This window comes from Notothenia rossii, assembly GCF_949606895.1.
Source record: "Notothenia rossii genome assembly, chromosome: 4".
NCBI classification, from domain to species: Eukaryota; Metazoa; Chordata; class Actinopteri; order Perciformes; family Nototheniidae; genus Notothenia; species Notothenia rossii.
This window is the reverse complement of record NC_136902.1, coordinates 10,430,104-10,452,649: the sequence shown is the minus strand read 5'-3', so window position 1 is coordinate 10,452,649 and position 22,546 is coordinate 10,430,104. Positions and strand designations below refer to the sequence as shown.

Genomic DNA, 22,546 nt, shown 5'->3' with positions numbered 1-22,546 from the left:
ACCCAACACAACATGTTGGTGTGGAATAAGTGTTTTTGCAGAACCTGAGCTGGAATCAGATTAGACCCATCACAGAAGTTAGACTGAGCCCCATTATGTGAGGTTGGCCTGCTCTTGAGTGATGGAGGGTTGTTGTGGTGGTGGTGGAGCACAGCCTTCCTTTGCGGGTGTTGAGTCCCAGCACGTGTGACTCACTGAGGCAGGGTTTGGAGGGGGTGACAGGGTTAATGAGGCTTGCTGAGGAGCACTCACTGGTTGGATGGCTGGTTGCTCCTGATAGGGTCCACAGGGGCCCGCAGAGCCCCACGGCCCATTAACTTGCGGAGACAAGCGGAGCCAACGCACAGGATGGAGGTCCACGCCGGGCCAGAGCCCAACAAAAACACACGCGGTAACACCAGCGCAGGCCAAAGAACTCTCAAACTATACAAAGGAGCAGCGCTATGGTTGGCAGGCATTTGTGGATATAACTGGAATATATCTGGAGTAAAATCACAACCTTTAAAGTCAATAACACACATCACATGTGATCCAGGTCAACACTGGTCGCGTGCCCATTACAACGCACCATAAATCAGGACGACAGAAATAGAGCTAAGTAGCCATACTGTACATGCAGAGTATAATAAGAAAAGAAGGAATGTTACATTGAATCATTACAAAATGTGTGTATTCCCCTCCAGGCTGCATGATATAACTTACATACATCTTTCTACAGCCTCTGTTTTTCTTTAAAGCAGGCGGTAAAAACATTACAAACACGAACGGTGCCGTAAGGAACAGCGTGAGGTTTGATATAAAATAAAACAATGAGTCCAAACTAAGTCCAGCAGAGAATATCCTGGCCTTTTCCCCACTAGGTACCGAGGTGAAATGCAAAAACCCCTCATAATGGTTAATAAACACGGGTTACAGTGTCACAGAAACACCTCTTCACTGTATTCTTGGCTCGCAAAGTGCATGAAAACCAGGGTAAGAAAGTCATTCCCTCTTTAAGCAATTTCTCCTGCGGTTATATGAGCCAGTGCATACAATACTGTGTATACATTCAGTTTTTGTCAATTTGCCAAAGAGCGTCTGCGTGCAATTCTTGAGGTCCCTGAGCTGAAAATCCGCATGGAGGAGCGAGGGGAGACGTGAAGAAGAGGCCCTGGCTGTTGACTTTAAGTAGCTGGATCACGGCCTGCACCTTAACCCAAGCATGGGAAAGCAAACCTCAGACGCACTGCGCGGAAAGCCACATACATCATTTTAGTCTCTAACAAATAAGATTAATGGGAGCTGTGCTGGGGCGTGCACATTACTGCGGCGTCCGACACACAGCAGCCAAACCAGGCGGACCGCAGCTGGACCTGTGGGACCGAGCGCCCGTCTGTCACTCAGCGATGAGATATCGTCCGCAGACCCCGGCACCACGCGCAGCATCAACTGTTATTATTATTAATACACCCTAAGTATAAATGGAATCTGCAAAGGGATACGGGGGATTTCATCTCGTGACATCTCAGAGCCATTCCTCATACTGTAAAACCTCCAGCATTCCTGTGTATAGTTTACACATGACTGTATAATGCCTCTTTAAAGCTGCATAGCTCAACCACTTTTACATGTTGATATACAGCAGGCTACTGCACATATTTAGATATGCGTCATTTTCTTCAACTAATTAGTCTTGTAGTCTTTTTTGGTACATTTCTGATAAACTACTGAGTTAGTTGTCGTGTTCTCATTGTACTTTTTTCATATATTAATATTTCTTCTGAACTTTAATTTTTTGTATTTTATAATGCATTTAAAACGGGATAGGTTTTCCACTTTTACATTCTGATATAAAGTACATATTAAGCTTTATTCTACTACTTTCTCATATTCTTATGCATAGTTTTTTGTGTATATTTATATTTCTTGTAAACGTTTCTTTTTTTAGATTTAGATTTTTTTTTTTAATTGTTTTGGGAAAAGTTTGGATTCTGGCCCCTTTTTTTACTGAGTTTATGTATGCACAATCATAAACTACAGAACATTCCTCGTATGTGTGAACCTACTTGCCAAATAAACCTGATTTTGATTGTGATTTAGGACTTTAACAATGAACTAGGAACATGAATACAATGTGCAAAGTGAATAAGAAAATGTGTTTTAGAAACGTATTCAAAGCTTTCTCTAAAGATACACATCGTTCACATTTCCTGCTAGAAAATCGTATAACAGAAAGTGATATAATTGGCGTGTGAATCACCTGGAGTGCCCTGTGAGGGAGAACAACAATGGGATGCTTCAGACCAAAACAATGCTGGTAAAACCAGCTCTGGTCTGATAAGGAATAACAAGATTGTGACTGTGTCAGTGGGTAGAGAGATAAGACGCCGGTTACCTACTGCAGCTCGTATGATGTAATAACAAACACCTACCTGGTTGCTGCTAATCTCACATCACAGCAGCAGCTAATCTCTCAGCAGTGATAGTGGGGGGTGCTGAGGACAGAAATGGGATCTGTGGGGGTTTTATGCAGATGCCTGTACAGATAACTTCCACAGCTCATCAAAAACAACCAGGACTTAACATGGGAGCCCGGGAAGATACGTTTTTGTGTCTTGTTTTTTCTGGTTCATTGCTACTGATATTTACATGACTAAACTTCCACAGAGAGAGATGGTGATAAGATCCTTCTCGTCTTTCTGATGCTGTCACCGTGTGTTTTATCAGCTTGCTGTGCTTTTAATCTGCCTGCCTTGATCTCTGTTTTTGCTCGGCACCTCTAACATCCAGCGGAGACGGAGCCCTGTGATGTTTGCATCTAAAAAGCAGCAGATGGATTGGAAGTAGATCAGATGTATGTATTTCTGCTAAACAACGCTACAGGGAGAATTCCACACAACTTTCTTTCTTAGTAAAAAAATAAGAAAGATAGGAAAAGGGTTTGATATCTCACCGGCATGGTACGCCACCGACCCTCGGCTCCATCCCGGGTGCCTGTTCCTGGGATAGTCCTGCAGAAACAGATCCACGGGTCACAAATACACACTTCACACGGTTTCACATGTTTCTACTAATGTGCCATGAGAATGAGCAGGTTTCATTCAAATTGAAATGACAAACAGAGAGGAAAAACTAACCAAACCCAACCACATAATGGGGCTGCTGGATTATGGCAAAAATCATAATCACTATTATTTTTGGTAAGAATTGAGAACACGATTATTTTACGTAATTACTCGTTGACTTTGGAAACATCGTGAATTTTGAAAGAACATTGTGTACAAGTTAAACACATCAATATGGTCCACTTCGAAGGGGCTTGATCTATAAAGAACATCTCGTATAAAATGTAATCATAAAAACATTGGTTGTATTGGTGAGGGCATGGAAAAAACATTAAATGTTAAATCGACTGCATTAACAAAGAGCTTTTTCAAAGCGGTCAACGTCAGGGCTGTACTAGGATGGAAGATCAGTTGGTTAGTATCTGAAGTTTATTACAGTATGTTACGATGGCTGGCTGTTTTTAAACGCTGTTAGATTAAAAATGTAACTTTGATGCAGACCCTTTATATTCAGACTTTGTGATCTAATTGGCACAAAACAAAAGCCTTATACTCACCAAGCCCTTTGTAAACACACATCCATTCAGTAATTGATGCTGATCGTTTTTCTAAATGATTTCTTTGTTTCCTATGAGATCATGTTTTTTTATTCCCTGAGGGTTGGAGGTGGGTGATGATTTTGTAGTTGTGTCATTTGTTTTCAAAACCTGACAATGTGCTGTGATCGCCTATCTTCACCTTGTCTGTGGTGCTTCATTGCTTCAACACATGTTGATAACATCCTAACATAAACGTTACTTTCCGTTCTGGTGATGTCATGACACTGTCAATCAACTCTTAATTACAGAGTAGCTAGCCGCTGTTTTTAAAGAAACCCTACCATACAGTACTTTCCTGTAGTGTGTTATAGAGGTTTGTGTGCATGTAAATGGTCTGCAAAGGCAAAAATGTCATACTTCATTAACATAGTGACATCACTATGTGTACCGGCGCTTCTATTGGCTAAGGGTCGGGACATCTCTAAGCGGCTGACCAATCACAAACAGAGCCGGCCAGCTAACCAATCAGAGCAGACTGGGCTCTGGTTTCAGACAGAGGGTGAAAAGAGGTGCTGCAGCACAGGCAGTATGAGGCAATAAAGACCTTTTTGAACATTAAAGCAAGGAGACATGTAGACACAAGATATAAATATGAAAAAGAGCATATATCCTCTTGAATGTGTTAATACCAGTGCTGTTTTAAATCATGTAACTAGCGTTCACATGCTAACAGGTGTGAGGATTCCTCTGCCGCTCTGTTTTGGATACCGGTCAGTGTCTTAGGATGTGTTTGTCTCTCTCCGTCTGTCTGCATGTACAGTACGTATGCCTTCCTCCAGGTTTCACCATGCCAACAGAAATAACTACTGGGCAAACTTTCGGATAACATCAGAGCATGACTCAAGGGGTAATTACAAGAGATTTTTATCTGTCTTCTTGGCTGCACCTACATTACTTTAGAAACACATTACTGAACAAGAGAGGAAGGAGGAGGAGGAGGAGGAGGAGGAGGAGGACAATGACATTACACTCTTTCATCTCTAAGTGGGCTCCATCTTATAAATCCTTTCTTGTTTGCTATTTCTCCAAGAGTTCTCTAGGCTGCGTTTCTTTTAACAGACAAGAAAGGCCACTATTCATTTGTATATGTCTGAAGAATCCAAAGTATGACCAGGATGACGTCCAGAAAAAAATCATAGTTCAGCCTGGGAATTGAGCTTTTATCCAAATAAAAGAGCATCCCCTGATGACTTATCAAAGTCTAAACTTCTCATAAAATGAAAAGGCCGATGAAATGATTACTCTTTGCACCTGTGTGCAGAAATGAGTAATAGGGTCTGAGCAGACAGACAGCGTGGTCGGGCCAGGCAGACACGAGTGCAGCATTTGAGGACAGGACATCAGGGAAACATCAGCGACCCATTGGGGCTGGAGGAACAGGAAATGGAGAAGGATGGAGGGAAAAGAAAGAGAGAGGGACAGAGTGAGACATCAGCAGAGGAAGACGGAGACATGGAGGAATGCAGCGACTCCTCCAAGCCTGAAACCCTCTTGATCCGCCAAGTCTGCTCCTCTTCCCCCTCGTCTAAACCACAAGCCTGAGGATTCCTCCGGCTGACTGGCATGTGGGCTGAATCTCCACGAGCCGCGCAGGAACGTCTGGCTGTTTTTGCTCCCTGATTGATGATCCACAGACTCTGATCTGATCAGCGACTTGCAGTAACTCACTGAGATACGGCAACATTGGGAACGGCTAGACAAATAAGGGGTGGATTTATAGTGTTTTAATGTAAACCGCAGACTGATGAATGGATCAACGGTTAAATGCGTGTTTTCACAGCAGATCTCTCGGGTAATTGTTCATCATCTTTAATTTAAAACGTACACTCGGTGTGCTCTATACATCACATAAATACAGCGGATTGGGGGGGGGGGGAAACCTCAAGAAGAACTCCCTTCTCAATACACTTTAAAAGAAGCTTTTGCATTTTACGGCATAACAGTTTTACTTAGTTATGTCGCTCTGTCAGCAACTTTGGTCCTGAAATACCTTGACAACTATATGATGTGTTGAAATAATACTTACTGACATTCATGGTCCCCAGGAGATGAAGCCGACTGACTTTTGTTGATCCCACAACTTTAAGTCGGCCGCATTTTTGATTCAGAGTCAAATGTCTAGACAACAGTTGAAAGATTCTTTATCACGTCAAAATAGTCCAATACTTTTGCTTTATGAGCAAAGACTTGTTGGGGAAATTCATACATAAGCTACACCCAATGTTACCAGAGAGCTTTAGGTTTCACATCAATAATATCTCCCTCCGAACAGCCTTTTTCACTCTTAATATTAAATGTGAAAACATACAGTTTGAAAACACAAATATTCTCAGAGGCTATGCAGCGAAAAAAAACAATTATTTTTTTGTCTGAAAACAAATCGAAATACATTTTATTCTATGTTTGAAATCAGCTGCTTTAAAATATTAGCAAATGCTTTGAGTCAGGAATATTTCAACATCAATATTGTCCCCTGCAATCAATGGCAACAGATACAACTACAGTAACTACAGTAACTACAGGGCTTTCTGAACATTCACACCATTTTGAACAGAAACACCATCAAAAATATTGCCATGACATCTTCTCTTTTCTTAAACCAAATAGTGTGCATTCTATCTCCTTTCTTTTAACAAGGAAGTATGCATTCGTTGTGGTACATCGGGTCAAAATGAACTCTTAGACGATGTCTTAACAAACTGCTACTCAACATTGCAAAAACAAAAGCAATGGTGTTCGGATCCAGACCTATGTTAAGCAGCCATCCTCAATTAAGCCTGGCACTGGCTGCTCAGCCAGTGGAACAGGTAAACGAGACTAAGTTGCTTGGCATTGTTCTTGATTCTGGTTTACGGTGGACAAAGCAAATTGACAGTATCGTAACTAAAATGGGAAGGAGCATAGCTGTGGCAAGAAAATGTACAAAGTCTGTAACACCAGTTGAGAAACGTCTGCAATCTCGTGTTATCACTTTTCTAAAAAAATTCAAATTTCACAAAAAACCACTGTATTTTTATGATCAAATAGTTTACACAAGAGACGAGCATGACCATAAGACTAGACAAGCTACATCAGGCCATCTACTGGCACCTAAACCCAGGACACATCTTCTGAAATCTTCTGTGTCTTATAGAGCTATAAAGGATGGAACTCATTGCCAAACTACCTCGCTGAAATACAGTCCAGAGCCTCAAGAAGAGATTGAAGGGCCATCTACGAATGACCATGTACCCTTGTGAGCTGTGAACCCTAATTGAATTTGATCGCATGTTGTTGATATTAGTGATGTTGTTAATGTTGTCAGGACCTATGTCCTAAATGTACTGTATTAAATTGGGATCCTTAACAAACATAAACATTGATACCCGAAAATTAATATGACGGTGTAAAAATCTGACTTGTACTCTTATCTAAGACTATTCTCAAAGTCAATATATCTTTTTTCCGCCGTAAACTCTGTGAAGCACAGATCATATTGTTTTGTTGGAGTTGGATCAGCTCTGTGATAAAAGAAACATTCCAACTTTTTGTGGTTTGGAAACTACAACAGTTAATACTGTGATTTTTGTTTTTCAATCAGTGGTGGCGCCACTAAATTACACCTATACTCCTCCTCTATCAACATCTGATGGAATGCCTTCTTGAGACGCCATGTTAACCATCTGCTGCTATAAACTTTCGAAACATGTTCACTACCCCCCGTTGGCCTGCAGAAGCCAACATTGAAATGCAAGCTGCTTCTAAGAACAACAAACACTAGCGTTGTGTCCACAGCTTGTGGGAGAAAAAGCCCTGCAGTATCAGATCCACAGCTGCTACACCGGTGTCTTCAGAGCAGCCTGCATTTCCACACGGTGGCAGAGTAAACAAGTCTGAATGAGCGGAAAGGTGCGGGTTGAGCGGGTAACCGAGTGGAAGCAGATACCCATCATCCTCAGCAGCTATCATTCTGGCATATCACAGAGCTGTCTAAAAATATGAGTTTTCGCAGAATGAGTGTATGTGTGCGTGTGTGTGTTGCAGGTACAGTTTGAGAGGCATGGAAAGTAGTGTGTTTGTACGTGCCCACACACCCTCACCTATAGGGGTTGGGTAAAGAGTGTGTAAGGAGCTAATGCAGGTCTGTTTGTATAACCTTGTGTCATCAGGCTGAAACCTCCAGCTCCTCACACGATGACAGCCGGGTCTGAAATGAGTGAACAACAGCTTGGGCATGTGTTCGGGCATGTTGATCACGTTATATGGATTCTAGCGCATGTTTTAATGTTTCCTTGATATAAACACGACACTGGAAAACTAGAAAAGATAGAAACTTCTTGATGTTGGTGTTGTAAAGAAACATCTGAAGAGCTTCCAGAGGATGTAGTGCAGGGTTCTTGAGTTATACATTTTAAAAATAGATTAGACAAACTATGTTCAGCCTGTCGTCTAATTAGAAAGCTGCATTGTGATCATTTGTCATATCAAACAAGTATACTGTGGTATTTGTTGGACTACTGTTTGTTTGTTTGTTTGTTTGTTTGTTTGTTGTAGTTGGAGTGTCTGTACAGATTATTTTCTTATTAACAGATTGAATGTTTGGTATAAAATATCCGAAAGTAGTGAAAAGCGCATGCAATCATTTCTCCATTTGTTTCCATCTTGCTTTAAAGGTGGGGTAGGTAATTCACTTCAGAAACACTTTTTGTTATATTCCATGGAATGCTCTTAACATCCCGATAGGAATGAATATATTAAATGCTTTGACAATAAATACATAAAAAATGTCCTCTGTGGAAGCTGCGACGCTGCAAAAAGCACGACCACACTCGACGCCTTCAAAAGGGGCCCTCAAGTCCCATCTGTTTGCCAAGGCTTTCGGCCCCTAAATCGATCTGTTGTTCTGCCTGTCTGACTTTTTGTTTTGTTATGATTGTTTTTTGCCCTATTACTTGTAAATCGACCTTGGGTCCCTTGAAAGGCGCTATATAAATCCAAGCTATTATTATTATTATTATTATTATCTGAGGCTAAAATAACTGGATGGCCTACCTGCCTGTCAGACTTCCATCTGTGCACAAACTTATCTCGTGCCCTCATTGGTCATGTGTGCGTTCGTGTGTGTTGGAGAAGGGGCATCGTGAGGAAGTCTGAAGGAAGGGGCAGATTTTTTCCGGTTGTGTATTTTCAAATTCTAGCGCACTCAAGCTGGTTTCTCCATTATTACCTACCCTACCTTTAACCGACCAATAGTTGAAATTCAAGCATTTTGTTGGTGTCGTCATGTATAACAAATAACCCTACTATATTCTGAAGCTAGAGAGGCTAGAAACAGCTAATGTTTGGCATTTATGCTTAAGAAATTTAAATAAACAACATGATCAGATTTTTTTTAAATATTTGCAGATGAACAGTTTGTCGACTATTTACGGACTAAATATTTGCATTTCTAAACATTAAGTTACACCAGGGAGAACATGCTACATTATAATTCGTTGACGTCAGGTGCTTTGTTTTATCCTCACTTGACCCTGTTACAATAAACATGTTCACAGGAACAACTCTGAGTAAAGGTCAGTTTAACTGCTGCCTCGCAGGAGGAGGAAGAGCCGTTTCCAGGACTGGATCCAGGGGCATCCCAGGACAGAGGAGCGCTGCCATTACAGTCTGCTGAGCAGCTTTGCATCTGGTTTGTGTGTAAAAGTGTGTGTATTCCTTTTATGTACATGCACAGAGCGTAAATCAGTACAGACCGAGGGTCAGGGGTGATCTGAGAAAATCATTAGTTACACTCAGACTGACTTTACTCATGAATAATCCCATGTTCAGACGTCTCCCTAGCTGCTTCTTCACTTCCCTCTCATCCCACAGGGCTATGATCTTTTTCCTTTTTTTTGTAGGGTTGTGTTTGTTTTTCAGGACATGAGGGTTTTCCTGCTTTTTTTCCAGTGTTTTTCATTTTCTGCATAGTTTCCTTTCTGAATAGTTTCCTTGATGTTTACACCCCCGACTTTCTACCGTAAACCCCGCACACTCCCATCTTCCCGTCATTGACTCCATAACTAAGCCTAGACCTGTATTTGTCCTGCAGCCTGGCAACAGCTTTGTGGACCGGATGAAACGAGCTACAGAGCATAGGCACGCTCTACGTTAAGTGAGACCCTTATCTTCAGAGGAATGAGAGAGAAGCCAGAGGGTTTGCAGTGTTCTATATTAAGGAGGTCCTATTGGTGATGTCCTTCCCTGTAGTGTGTTATATTGGTTTGTGTGGAAGTAAATGGTCTGCAAACGCTAAAATCCCAACCTTCTCTCCAGAGGGAGTTTCTTTCCCACACATAAAAAAATTCTTATTGTGATTAAATTATCTGATATTGCAATTGCGATATTATTCGCACAATTCTCATTCATTATTCACATTATTTAACAATACAATTATCATGGTGTGATGTTTCTTTAGAGCAACGGGGGGGTGGGATTGTCAACGGGGGAAGCCTCGCTGTGGGGAAATTCTACAGATGGCCAGTCCGCCTCTGAAACATGTCTATGCACACGTTATTATTTTTGTAATCACTTTGGGAACCCTTGATTTAGAGGATCTGTACTAAGCAAGAATTCAGATATTTCCACATAAATGAAGTATGTACAGTAATAACCTGTATTTGTTAGTTTGTTGCCAATCCATTTAGTTAAGTTGAGATATTTTACTGGATAATTGAAATCTCTTTACTGCTGGTGGTGCTAATCCGTGCATTACCAAAGAAAGCAAAGCCACTTCATCTGGGAACAATGAACTTACCAACGTTCATGTCAATCTATTCATTATTTCTTATGATAATCTGGTGGTGGAACAACACTGTCATCACAGGAGCAACGCAGCAAATTAAAACCTGTTACATTTATTGGAAAATGCAGATTATAGCGGATGAGAGTTGGCAAAGGGTGACATTAAGATTTATAAAGTGAAGATAAGCGAGTTACAAGGTTGAGTCAGCGACCACAACAAACAGAACGAGACACACAGGCAGAACCTGGCAGCCTGCGGGGCATTCTATGACGAGATTTATGTTTATATTAAGGTTTATCGGCTTACCACGTGAAACAGAGCAGCATGAAAACCTCCATCTGCTGTTGCGTAAACAGTCATTACCCCAGCCCTTCAATTTGCTGCTTTATCACCTCTCCTGGACTCAAGCTTAATGTCTTAATAATGAAACACAGATGCAGAGAGAGAAAAAAAATTGAGCAAACTGTAAAAGTAGTGATCTAATTTCGTAAGTAATCCAGTAAAAGCAACAAAAGTGGATATGGAGGAAATTTGATTAAAATGCTTTAAATTGGAAAAGACAAATTTGCTAAGAAATGTTTTAAATATTATAATTTACATTAATTAATGGAGAGATATGTGGCCTCTTAATGTGGGACTTTGTAAATATGGGTCTATGTTTGATCATGGAGGTATTTTTTGATATTTTTTACTTTTATTCATCAGGATTGTGAGAAACAGCATCTCCCTGTCTGTATCTCACACACAGATGATTGACAGTAAAGTTGACTTTGACTTGACTTTGATTTGTGTTGCATTTATGTTGGGTCAGAATAATCAGAAAGTGAAACGCCCCATCTTTTCAAACAGAAAATCAGCATGTTCTTTAAAAGCTTTTAGGCAATACTAAAAAACACATTTTCTATGTAGCATCCATGTTTGTTCCACGTTAAGCCCATTCAAAACACAGATGTCGAGGAATGACTGTCTAAAGGGGGCCATATAAGAAGCAAGTGAACGCACCATTAGCCCTGGCGGATGTCTGCGCTCACTGTGTGCCGTTCTAGTTTTACCTGGAATGTGTGCTTTGTCTTTGTGACTCAGCCTTTGAGTTGCTCTGAATTGAAAGCATGACACAGAGGGCGGAGAGTTCCTGGGAATTTCAATAGTCTGTCAATTTACTGTGGAAGCAACTGGACCCATGAAGAGATGAATAACAGATGGATATTGTTACTTGTGCCTAGTGTAGTTATGACAATGAAGATCGTAGGTCACTGTTCTAATTTCAGTAAGCTTAGGAAGAGTTTGGGCGAAAACTAAAAAGGTACCATGGGGTACAGGAATCCGTTATGGTTTCAAGACCCTGGTTCACGGAGGACACAAAAAAAGGCCTAGAAAGACAAGGTCAACTTAACTATGTGCATTTAAAAATAAAAAAGAGGAATAGTTTCGGCGAGAACTAAAAAGGTACCATGGGGTCAGATTATAATTGTCCAAAGGGTTCGTTTAGCATGAAACACTTGAAATAACTAAAGGACAAGTTAACAAAGAAAGTAGAAAGAAAGGGAGGTGATAGAAAACTATTGCTGCTAAAAAAGTTAGCAATGATTGAGAGTCAGAGCTAAACATTTCAGATGTGTGTATCTCACACTGCACTGTGACTTTAATTCATGTACCTTTGCTTTTAAATGAGTGTTTTAGATATCATTTCATAATATGTTTCTTAATGCTATTAAAGGTGGGGTAGGTAAGTTTGAGAAACCGGCTCGAGATACACTTTTTGTTATATTCCATGGAATGCTCTTAACATCCCGATAGCAATGAATATCTTCAGTGCTTTGACACAAAATCCATAAAAAAATGTCATCTGTGGAAACTGAGTACTGTAAAAAGCACGACCAATCATCTGAGCCGGCCCGGCTAAAGTAACTGGATGTCCTACCTGCCTGTCAGCCTTCCATCTGTGCACACATTTATCTCATGCCCTCATTGGTCATGTGCGCGTTCGTGTGTGTTGGAGGAGGGGCTCTGTAAGGAAGTGGCAGATTTTCTCCGGTCGTGTATTTTCAAATTCTAGCGCACTCGAGCCGGTTTCTCAAACTTACCTACCCCACCTTTAATGTCTATCATTTTTGTAAAGCACTTTGAATTGCCTTGTGTTGAAATGTGCTATATAAATACACATGCCTTGCCTAAGCTAGCTTTTGCTTTCTTCATGAACACAGACAATGTTACATGTTTAAAGGTCTGAAGGGTTTGGCACCCTCATATCTCACTGATTCTCTGTCGTCTGATGTCCCTGGACGAGCCCTAATGTCAGCAGGTTTTTTAAAAGTGTCTAAAGTAGAGAATAGAGAGGCAAACTAAGTGGTCAAACAACAGCTGAAGACTTTGTTTTTTTTTATTAGCAAAATCCCCTTTCATTGGTATTTGTATTATTATTTACTTTCTTTTTTAATTTATTTAATTTTATAGTTTTTAATATTTCATTGTATTTATTTATTGTTTCCTATGTCTTTTGATTATTATTATTTTTATTTAAATGTGTTGTTTTCATACCTTTTTTTACCTCCTTGTGTTTCTTTAATGGTTGTATGGTTTTTATGCTGCATGTGTGCAAAAAGTTGTTTTTGAATTTCTTGCTCTCTGTTTTGATTTGTGACGTGTGCCATGTGGTGAAAGCACTTTGAGCTGCACCTAGTGTATGAAATGTGCTATGCAAATAATGCTTATTATAAAGGGTCTCCCATATGTTTGATGTGGCAATCACTAACGTTATATAACCCATGTTATGTGGGTTGAATTGAAAAAGGAATAGATATAAATTAAGCTCTCGTCTTCAGGCAACTCCAGCTCTGAGATGTCATTCCTTCGCTGACAGGGGAATTGCCCACCCAGAAGTTTCCACAAATATGTTCAAAAACAGTTTAATCCTCTTTAAAAGCATAGGGAAAAAATGCACCTTAAATGTGGCTTTTAATGTAAAGTATGGGTTACACTCCCTTCTCCAGCTGGTTGGGTAAACAACATCTCTATAAAGATGGTTATACTACCAGTATTACTGATATATGATATATGTCAGGCACACTCGGTTAGCCCTCGTGAGACTATCCACAAAAAGGATGCTTAGATTTAGATTTTGACCAATAATAAAAAATGGCATGGCTCTGTTGGAAACCTGTTAGTACAGCACAAACACCGGGTAAGTAAATATCTCCAGCTGAGTCTCCTTTCTCTATGGCGTCCTTTATCTTAATGTCATCCAGCGAGCTGTGCATCCCTCTGTTCCTGCTTTATATAAATGGCCTCTGAGACCTTGAGAGATGTTGAACAAGTTTTATCTTTTATTTTTGTTATTATAACAGAGCAGAGCTTTGACCCTGGGAGAGACAGCGCTGGCAGCTCTCCACAGGCCTTGGCTTCGGCAGTCGCTAATATTTCACATCCATAACACTTTCGAAGGGAAGCAGGGGAGTAAGAAACTCACAAATCATGAAACCATACTGTCGAGGAAATAGTAATAAATAATATTAGCTAACAAATGTAATGAAAAAAAGGTTTTGAGGGAACCTTTCCACCAGAGAGACGTACAAGTTTAATACTGCCCTTTATAAGCTTAGTAAGGGGGTTTCAAAACAGCCTTGCACAATCTTCAACAATTGCTGCTTATACTTAACACCCTTGAAGCTTTGTATGGAAATATATTGAGATATTAACTCTTCTTGTATTCACTCTCTGCACGTCTTAATATGAATCACTCAGTTCCCAAGCCCAGTTCTTCAAGATTGTCTGTTAAATTCTTCAAAGCCGTTAGTAATAGTCACTTGCAGAGCTGCAGTGCTGATGCTCAAATGGGAACCTCATGTGCATTCTTTGGAAAAAGAAATAAGGGCACAAATGAGAGGTGGTAAAATGTCTAATTGTATTTTCCTCCTAGAGGTGTTTCCTCTACTTGAGAGCGAGCCATTACATCCAAAGAGAATGGCTGAGCTGCTGGACTATGGGAAAGAAAATAAAGCTGTCGACAGAACCGCTATTTTTACTTATTCACCTTGTGCTTGTCGGGCGCTTCCTTATGATTGAACTCAACCTCTGCTTAAAAAAGCTCAAATCACAGCCCATTCATTTCGCCTTTCTTTCATGCTGTGCAAAGAAAAAGCAACCTCTTAATCCAGATATCTCACCATGAGATCACGCATGCATGCACGTGCACGGTTGTGGCATGACCACCAAAACTGAAAGATATGGACACAAGATGTATTTAGTATCCTATCCATGTGGACATCATTTAAGCGGGGGGAGGGGGGGGAACCTCACATTCTCTAGGGGTGTCCGGGGGTGTGCTCCCCTGGGAAGATTTTTTTTTTTAAATGTTGAAGTTAAAAGCATCAATCTGGTGCACTTTGAGAGCAACATTAGGAGATCTATGGATAAATCTTCTCCTTCTGGGTACTGCAATATTTGAAGTGCTGGAGCGGTGTTCCGATGCTCTCCTTCAGCTCTACACCACGTGATGACAGGTTAGGCTCGTGTTGTGTTCAAGGAACCTGTCCTTGGCCAGGAAAAACAGGCACTCGCTTGTTTTGCGGTCTAGATTTCTTAAAGGTCCCATGTCATGGCCATTTCTACTGATCATATTTCCATTGTTGATGTCTACTAGAATAGATTGAAATTGTGCAATTTTCCAAAAACACATTGGTTTCTCATACAGCATCTCTGTATAGTAATTGTGTTGACTCTCTGTCCTAAATGGCTTGTTGGAGCTCCTGCCTCCCCCCCTCCCTTTGAGCCCAGTGTGATCTGATTGGTCGGGAAGTTGCGAGGCTCGTTGCTGCTCGGTTTCCGGGTCGGCGATACAGCGAGAACAAACTCATCCTGAGCACACACAAACACTCACAGCCGAAGTAAAAACAATGAGTGTGGCTTGATATTGAGTAAGAAAAAGGTTTAGAACGCTGTGAGAATGGGTCTGCAATTCCCAACTCGTCTATTACCAGCATTCGGGGAGCTCTATATAAGTCAATAGGGACTCCCTTTTAGTTAGCCAAGGGATCCTGGTGTGTGAGGTGCTCCGCCGATTAGTCATTTGTTGTTGATTTGGGTGTTCACACGTCACAGTACCCAGGAAGCAAACAATGGAAAAAGAGAAATCTCCAACGAGGCGTTCTGGGGCATCACAGACAGATCTTTTCTGTGTTAGAGTTTTACTCACTACAGGGTGTACTTTGAGGGGTTTTGACTCTGCAGACCGTTTACATGCATAAAAACCTTCATAACACACAAGGGGACGGGTAATAACCGGAAAAGCATGACATGGGCCCTTTAAGCGACTAATTTGCATGCATGAGCTTTATCAACCTTTACTTGCCAAAGTATCTGTAAGTAAGCTTTTGAACAACCTTATTAAGTTACATCAGTTTTTCAGGCAAGCAACTCACTATTTTGATTACTAATATGGGATTATTTTATCCCAAAAAAACATATATTTGAGAATTTACAGTGATGTTTGGAGCTGTGAGGCTAGCTGTATGAGAGACAATATCTGCTAGCCAGATTATTAGATAGATTCTTAGCTAGCTTAATAGCACACTGACAGGTTAGCTGTGAATGATCTCGAATAAAATGAATTGTGTACAATGTTGCTATTGCTAAACCGGAATAACTAACATATACTTTATGGGTTTGAACCGTTTTGAACCAGAAATAGGAGAGGGGCGGTGTTACATAAGGTGAATAGTAGGATTCATTTAACAAAAAAATTCCAATGATTTAGACATACACTGTTTTCTCTATATACTGTGTCCGTGTTTGAGCCATAATTTAGACCAAAAAATAAACCTGAGCCCGAACCATGGCAGCAGTCTAAGGCCCAATTTAAAATCCAAATTGACATTTGTGACACTCTCCAATATGCACCTTCTTCCGCCTCATCAGCACACATACATAATGACATGACAGACATTTCCTTTGAAAAACAAAGAAACACTGGAGATTTGCTGCAAACACGACTGTAGTAGCTCTCCTCCATGAGGCCAAGCCTTTCCCAAGACAGGGCTTGATGGGACACTTTTCAAAAGCTATTGGTCCTCCTTACTTCAATTTAGGTTTATGTCATATGCATGTGGTTAGCTCAATGACTTATTGAACTATGGAGACCAAAGGGGGAGTAAAGTGAATGTGCTGATTATTCCTGCACTCCACATCACTTGAGTTCTTGGTCCTAGACTTTCTAATGAATAATGATGTGAAAGAATGGAGGAATAGGCCAAAGGTTTGAGAAAGAGAAAAAAAACATTCTTCTTCGTTGAGTGTAAGAGTGTGTGTGTGTGTGTGTGTGTGTGTGTGTGTGTGTGTGTGTGTGTGTGTGTGTGTGTGTGTGTGTGTGTGTGTGTGTGTGTGTGTGTGTGTGTGTGTGTGTGTGTGTGTGTGTGTGTGTGTGTGTGTGTGTGTGTGTGTGTGTGTGTGAGAAATAGTATAAAGTTGTTCTTTTCTTAGAGAGCTCACCTTTCTCGCCAGGCCCAGGGCAATGTAACACTTCTCTCCAGCATCAACAATCTCCACTTCGTAGTAGTGGCAGCGGGTGGTGAGTGGCTGGCGGGCCTGAGCCAAACCCACGTCCATGATGCTCTTTCCCTTGCCAACATACTCCAAGAGCTGAGGGGGGGATAAACAGAGGGATAAACAAAGAAGAATGGGGGTTAATAGGTCAGGAAATAAAACTGTATAGACTCATTTAACACCAACATGTTAAGATGTTTCCCGACATAACGTTCGTTTAACCGTAGACATACTGTTGTGCATGTTGTTGTGATTGTTGGATGAAACCTTTCCAAGTTTAAAAAAGTGCCTCTGACCAATATTAAACCAACAAGCATCCACTTCTGGTAGACCTCCCACTTCACACAGCCAGATGTTTTGGAGGTGAGTAAATTGGCAGGATTAGAACTGCTCTTTCAAGCGTGTCTTGGTCCACCACTGTGGTCCAGACTGAATATCTCAAGAACTATGGGATGCATTGCTATTAAAGTTTGTACAAACATGCATGGTCCAATTATGACTCTGGTTATCCCCACTTTTTATCTAGCACTAGATAAAATTGTTCAACAACTCTTGGATGGATGGCCATAAAAAATTTGGTTCAGATTTTCATGGTGCCAAGAGGGTAAACCCTACTGACATAATGGATCCTCTGACAATGAAAACTGCCATGGTCCCAGTTAATATTTTTATTGCCAACTAATATTTGAGAACATCTTGGCAAAGTGACACCATGCAAAGTATGCTAAATTAGCCATTCGCTTTTTCTGTTTGCTGTGTACCCATGGATGTGCAGTCACCTATCACTGGAGTTGTTTGATACTGAAGAAAAGTCGAAACAAACCTAAATATTATTAAGCATCTTCTTTTTTTTCATAATTGAAGGAATTTTTCAGGCCAATCAAAACAGTTTGTCACAATTCTTACCCTCAGGTACCTCTGTTATTTAATTGTTTCTTTATTTACTTCATTTGATTAGTCAGGCAACCAGGCCCAAAGTGCCGGCAGTCTCTGGGAAGTGGGAAAGTTGAGATGGAGACAACAGATTGAAGACACAGCAGATCAAGCTTGGGCAGGATCCCTGGCCCACTGTTGTTCTCGTGACGAGGGACTTAACCACGCAACCAGCTTTTGCAACTGGGTCCTAAGTGAGTGGGCAACATGACAGGTTGACACTTCAAAACCCAGTCAAACCCAAACTGAACCGCCCACGGTGACTCTCCTGCAAGTACCAACAGCCACTAGAGATTGCATGTACAGAACCTGATGATAATGCAATTACTTTCAGGTTTTTTTTTTATCTTAAGCATCTAAACAGGTGAAGATGGGATGGTACAGGTGAATAGGTGGGCAGCTAAGCAACCACAAAGCCTTTAGGCTGAGCCGTGTTTCCATGCCATATGAATGCATGCATTTCATTGTGTGTGCAATGCAGGATCATCCCGAATATAAAAGGCTATGACAGACATGGTGGGGGTGGAGGACATTCCTCCTCTATTAAGCCTTTATGTTTAAGCGTGTGCATAGGAGAATGTTTTTAGCCAGAAAGCACACACCTGGTGGAAGCAGCTATTCAACATCAATGTAATAAAAGTCAAGTGTCTCAATTAAGTTATTAACATTTCCCTTTTAGTTTTTCTCCCTGTGGCTTAGTGATGCATCAAAGTGAAAATAACTTGGAGATGAAGCTGAGGCCGCTCTAAAGCTTCATATCATGAGTTTGTAATGAGTTAGTCTGGTTGTTGAGAAAAGTTATTTATATTTCAAGAGTAGCTGTATAGTAATAGGATAAGTGGCAACACTAATGCACTGTTAAGTTACACTGTGTTCATAATGAACTAATAATGATTGTATGTGAAGCGTCTTTGAGCATAAGGAAAGGCGCTATACAAATCACATCTATTATTATTATTATTATTATTATTATTATTATTAACTATCCAGAAGAGCTACAGTAGTTTTATATGTAATGAACATTTTTTAAACTCAAAACCATGTAAAAAATCCACAGCCTATATTTGACCTAAGCTTAATTCCAGGTTTTCAATAAACATTGCTAATATAAGAAGTATTTTAGGAATTCCTTAAAATAACTTTGGTACCTCTTTTCTTGTAAAAACAAGGTGAGGACTCAGTCAAGAAAAACACTCCCGGTGGTCAAAAACTCCACTTGCTCCCTTTGAGAGAAACACACATCAAACAGCCACTAAACTGAAGCTTGCTTTCGGCGAACTCGTGCCAAATTCCTCGAAAAATAATGTGCAGGCCATCAGACAATGAGGTGATTACACCAAGACCAGTTAGCCATTCAGGATTATTAAACTAAAGTCTGTGTCTACAGTTACATCATTCCATCAGCTATAGGTGTCAGCCTGGCTGCTGATGAAATGGTCACAAATGGACCTTGACAACAGAAATGGTGAAAGATGTATTGGTGGTAGACCTCTGCAGCAATAATCTAAAGCCTGCCTCCATAGCTTTTTTTTTTACATTTGTGCCCGTTCTATTTTAATGGAAATCTTTGTGCCTGTTCTATTTTACTAAATTGTTGTGTTAAAAAAAGAAACGAGGTGAAGTAGAAAAGCTGTGAAGAGAAAAAAGGGGCTGCTCAAAACTGTTTGCGCTTTTTGGTCCTGTTTTTATTTGTATTTATTGTTTTGTTTGGTTTCCATACAAGTGCCACAATGTTATATGTTAAAAGTATCATATTTGGAACATTAAAAAGATAAGGAAATACGGTGATACGGTGTTGATTTTATTTGACGGACAAAATGGTGGGCTATTGGATGCAATTAGAAATGATGAGGTTTGGACCTTTGCAGGGAGGAAATGTTAGTAACTGGACCAAGCCCCCAGGAAGTGCACCGGACTCTGTGCCAATATTCGTTGTGTCCAAACGGCGGTACTGCAATTTCCGTATCAGTCCGTGACGTCACCGGGCCGAAAACAACCTTTTCCCATTGACTAACATGGGGAAAGAGACGTCTGTAAATCGGTGGATAATTGTTTTTGTAACTAAATAAACTACCCAGTATGAACTATTTTATAGCCCTTATTAGAATCATTCGGTCCTTAAAGTTGTAAAATGCACTAAAAGCCGAATCTAGATTTATTTTCTCTCTCCATTCATTCTACTCAAAGCCCGCTGATTCTACTGAGCCGAGAGTGGGAGCTCGGGGGGCGGGGCTTAAGGGGCGCATGCTCTGTGAGTGCACATATGGGTTCTTCTGCTCTGACAGCCAGGCATGAAGGGTAATCTGTGACGTTTCGCTCGCTCTCTCAAAAGTCCGGCCATTTTGTCTTCCTGTGCCAATGAGCAGCTCTCATAGGAAAGAACGAGACCCCGCCTCCCTCGCTGTATCCAGTTCTTATTATACATCGATGAACTGGACCTCTTCGAAATACAATTGAATAGCCCTGATCTAAAGCCTGCCTCCATAGTTTTCTAGATAAAACGTTTTGTTTTTTTAAACCCTGAGAAAGGCTGGAAGCACATCTAATCTTATGGTGATTCTTGGTCATAAAGAAAGCTAGTTCTACTTTCTACCTCGAGTCCTATTGCAAATAGAAATCTTCACACTTCTGGAAACAAAAGTGTGTTTATGGTACTCTGCTGGTTAATTGTTCACATGGGTGCCAGTTACATTGCGTCCACCTTTTGTATTACAAATTCCCCTTTGATGTGTACTCTTGGGTCTCCTTAACCTGCCACACTTTAATGCCTGGACAACAACATTTATTTTTGGGAGATGAGGGAAAGAGTTCGTTTGCAATAAGCATTCAATCCCACCTTTTTTTTTGCTTCTTGCTGCCGAGTAATAGAAGCAGGAGAGAGAGGGCAGGGGAAGAAAAGAGACGTCGTACCCTTGAGCAGAACATGCCTCACTGACATAACTTCACTCCTATAATTCAATAAGAGTGTTGAGAATGGTAATGGTGGTGTGCAAAGCCGTGTTTTGTTGAGCTGCTGCCTGGGAAACAGATGCAACGCCCAGAGAGTGGTCCTGCCAATTACCTGTCACAACTAATGGGGAAACTTAAAGAAGGGTGAAACTGAAATTAGGAGACCTCTTCTGTATTATGTGGTTACACTTGTCAAGCAAACTGTGATATGATTGTACATCACGCAGCAGCTGACGAGTCAATATTACTCCGCCACTTAATCTTGTCTTCATTGGAATTTGTATTTTGACGTTTTTGTCTATGTTTTCCATTGGATTTGATTCTTTGTGCATTTCTAATTGTTTTTTGTGTCCTTGGTCCTGACTATTTCTTCTTTGCAAAAATAAATACTTCAAATATATGTTTAATTTTTAATAAAAATCTGGACATTAAGTATCTGGGTCACATGTGCCACTTTAATAAAGAAAATATATCAGAAAGGCCTTGTCCTTGTTCAGAGGATCTAAATCATTGCTGGATGTCCTCCAGTAGCTGAATCTGACTTGTCCATCGATCACTTTTCTGTGCATAAGGTGACTAAGATGAATATCCTGATGGATTTAAATACTACAGCTGGTTACAGCCATTCTGTCAGTGCGGCTTCTTTTTCTTGGCTAGCAGTAAACAGGTTAGGCTTGTACTGAATGGATCAAATAGTGCTGATGCGGAGCGGTGTCAAACTACCCAAACCATGTCGTGACACTGTTTACATTACTATGAAAAGAACCTTAGCTTGTTCTTATGAGTTTTGTATCAAAACCGTAAGAATAATTAGACAGGTCCTTAGCTTTGCCTCAAAACCGATTTCATTTTAATGTGAAAAAATGTTTTTGTTCACATGAAAATGTTCAAAACAAAATCACTCACCATTTACCGAGTTTTAACAACTTTCTTGTTCAAGTGTGTGATGTGCGTTATCAGAACTACTTCTGTTGTGGGACTGACCTTGTTTAACATGGGTAGGAAGCTCAAGGACGCACTTAGCAGCAAAACCTTACACTAAAATCAAAGCCAAACCTGTAATTACCATAGCACTGTGAGTGAGGTGGAGTCAGGTGAACAAGGATTTACTGTTAGAAGACAAGATGGAATTCGCCTGCATACAACAAGCCTTACGGCCACATAGCTACCTGCAGCAACATCAGCGTGTGCGAGACAGCAACTTTATGTTCTGACAGATATCTGGTATGACACACTGGTAATAACATTTTGAAAACCACACAACTGCGACAACGCGCTAAAACAATGGACATTACTAAAACAATAGACATGCGCGTAGTCACTAGGCAGGTTTAATCAATCAATCAATCGTCCCCTCTAAGATTTCCAAAAGCTGTGAGAACCAAGGAGCCACGTTGTTGACCTTCACTGACACCTCATCACTCACTGGCCGTGTGGAGCTTTTCATCACCTTTTAATACACTCCATTTATTATCCCCATTACCACTGCTGGGAAGATGTTGCCCAAATTAACTTGCGGCTCCAATGCCAGCGCGGATTGCCACTTGGGCAAAGTCGTAAAAAGTTTGTTTTACAGGAAGGTTGCCAACTTTGGAAAAAATGTTTGCTCTTCGGGGTAAACGCTACCAGAGATGAGATGGCATAAAAACATTGACAGATATATAGAATTGTCCAGGTATTATGCTTTGTACTGTATGTTGAAACAAGTGCACTGTTCAAGG

The 22,546-nt window shown here is 40.7% G+C and overlaps 1 protein-coding gene across 1 annotated transcript in view; it reads right to left on the bottom strand.

Annotated features, from left to right (window-relative positions):
- Positions 1 to 22,546, bottom strand: part of spryd3 (SPRY domain containing 3) — a 59,272-nt gene that overhangs the window by 16,218 nt on the left and 20,508 nt on the right. Inside the window, exons 7-8 of the mRNA XM_079679448.1 lie at positions 16,890 to 17,039; positions 2,933 to 2,990 (exon numbers count right to left, since the gene is read on the bottom strand). Coding sequence (XP_079535574.1) covers positions 2,933 to 2,990; positions 16,890 to 17,039 — 208 coding nt within the window. The remainder of the gene's footprint in view (positions 1 to 2,932; positions 2,991 to 16,889; positions 17,040 to 22,546) is intronic.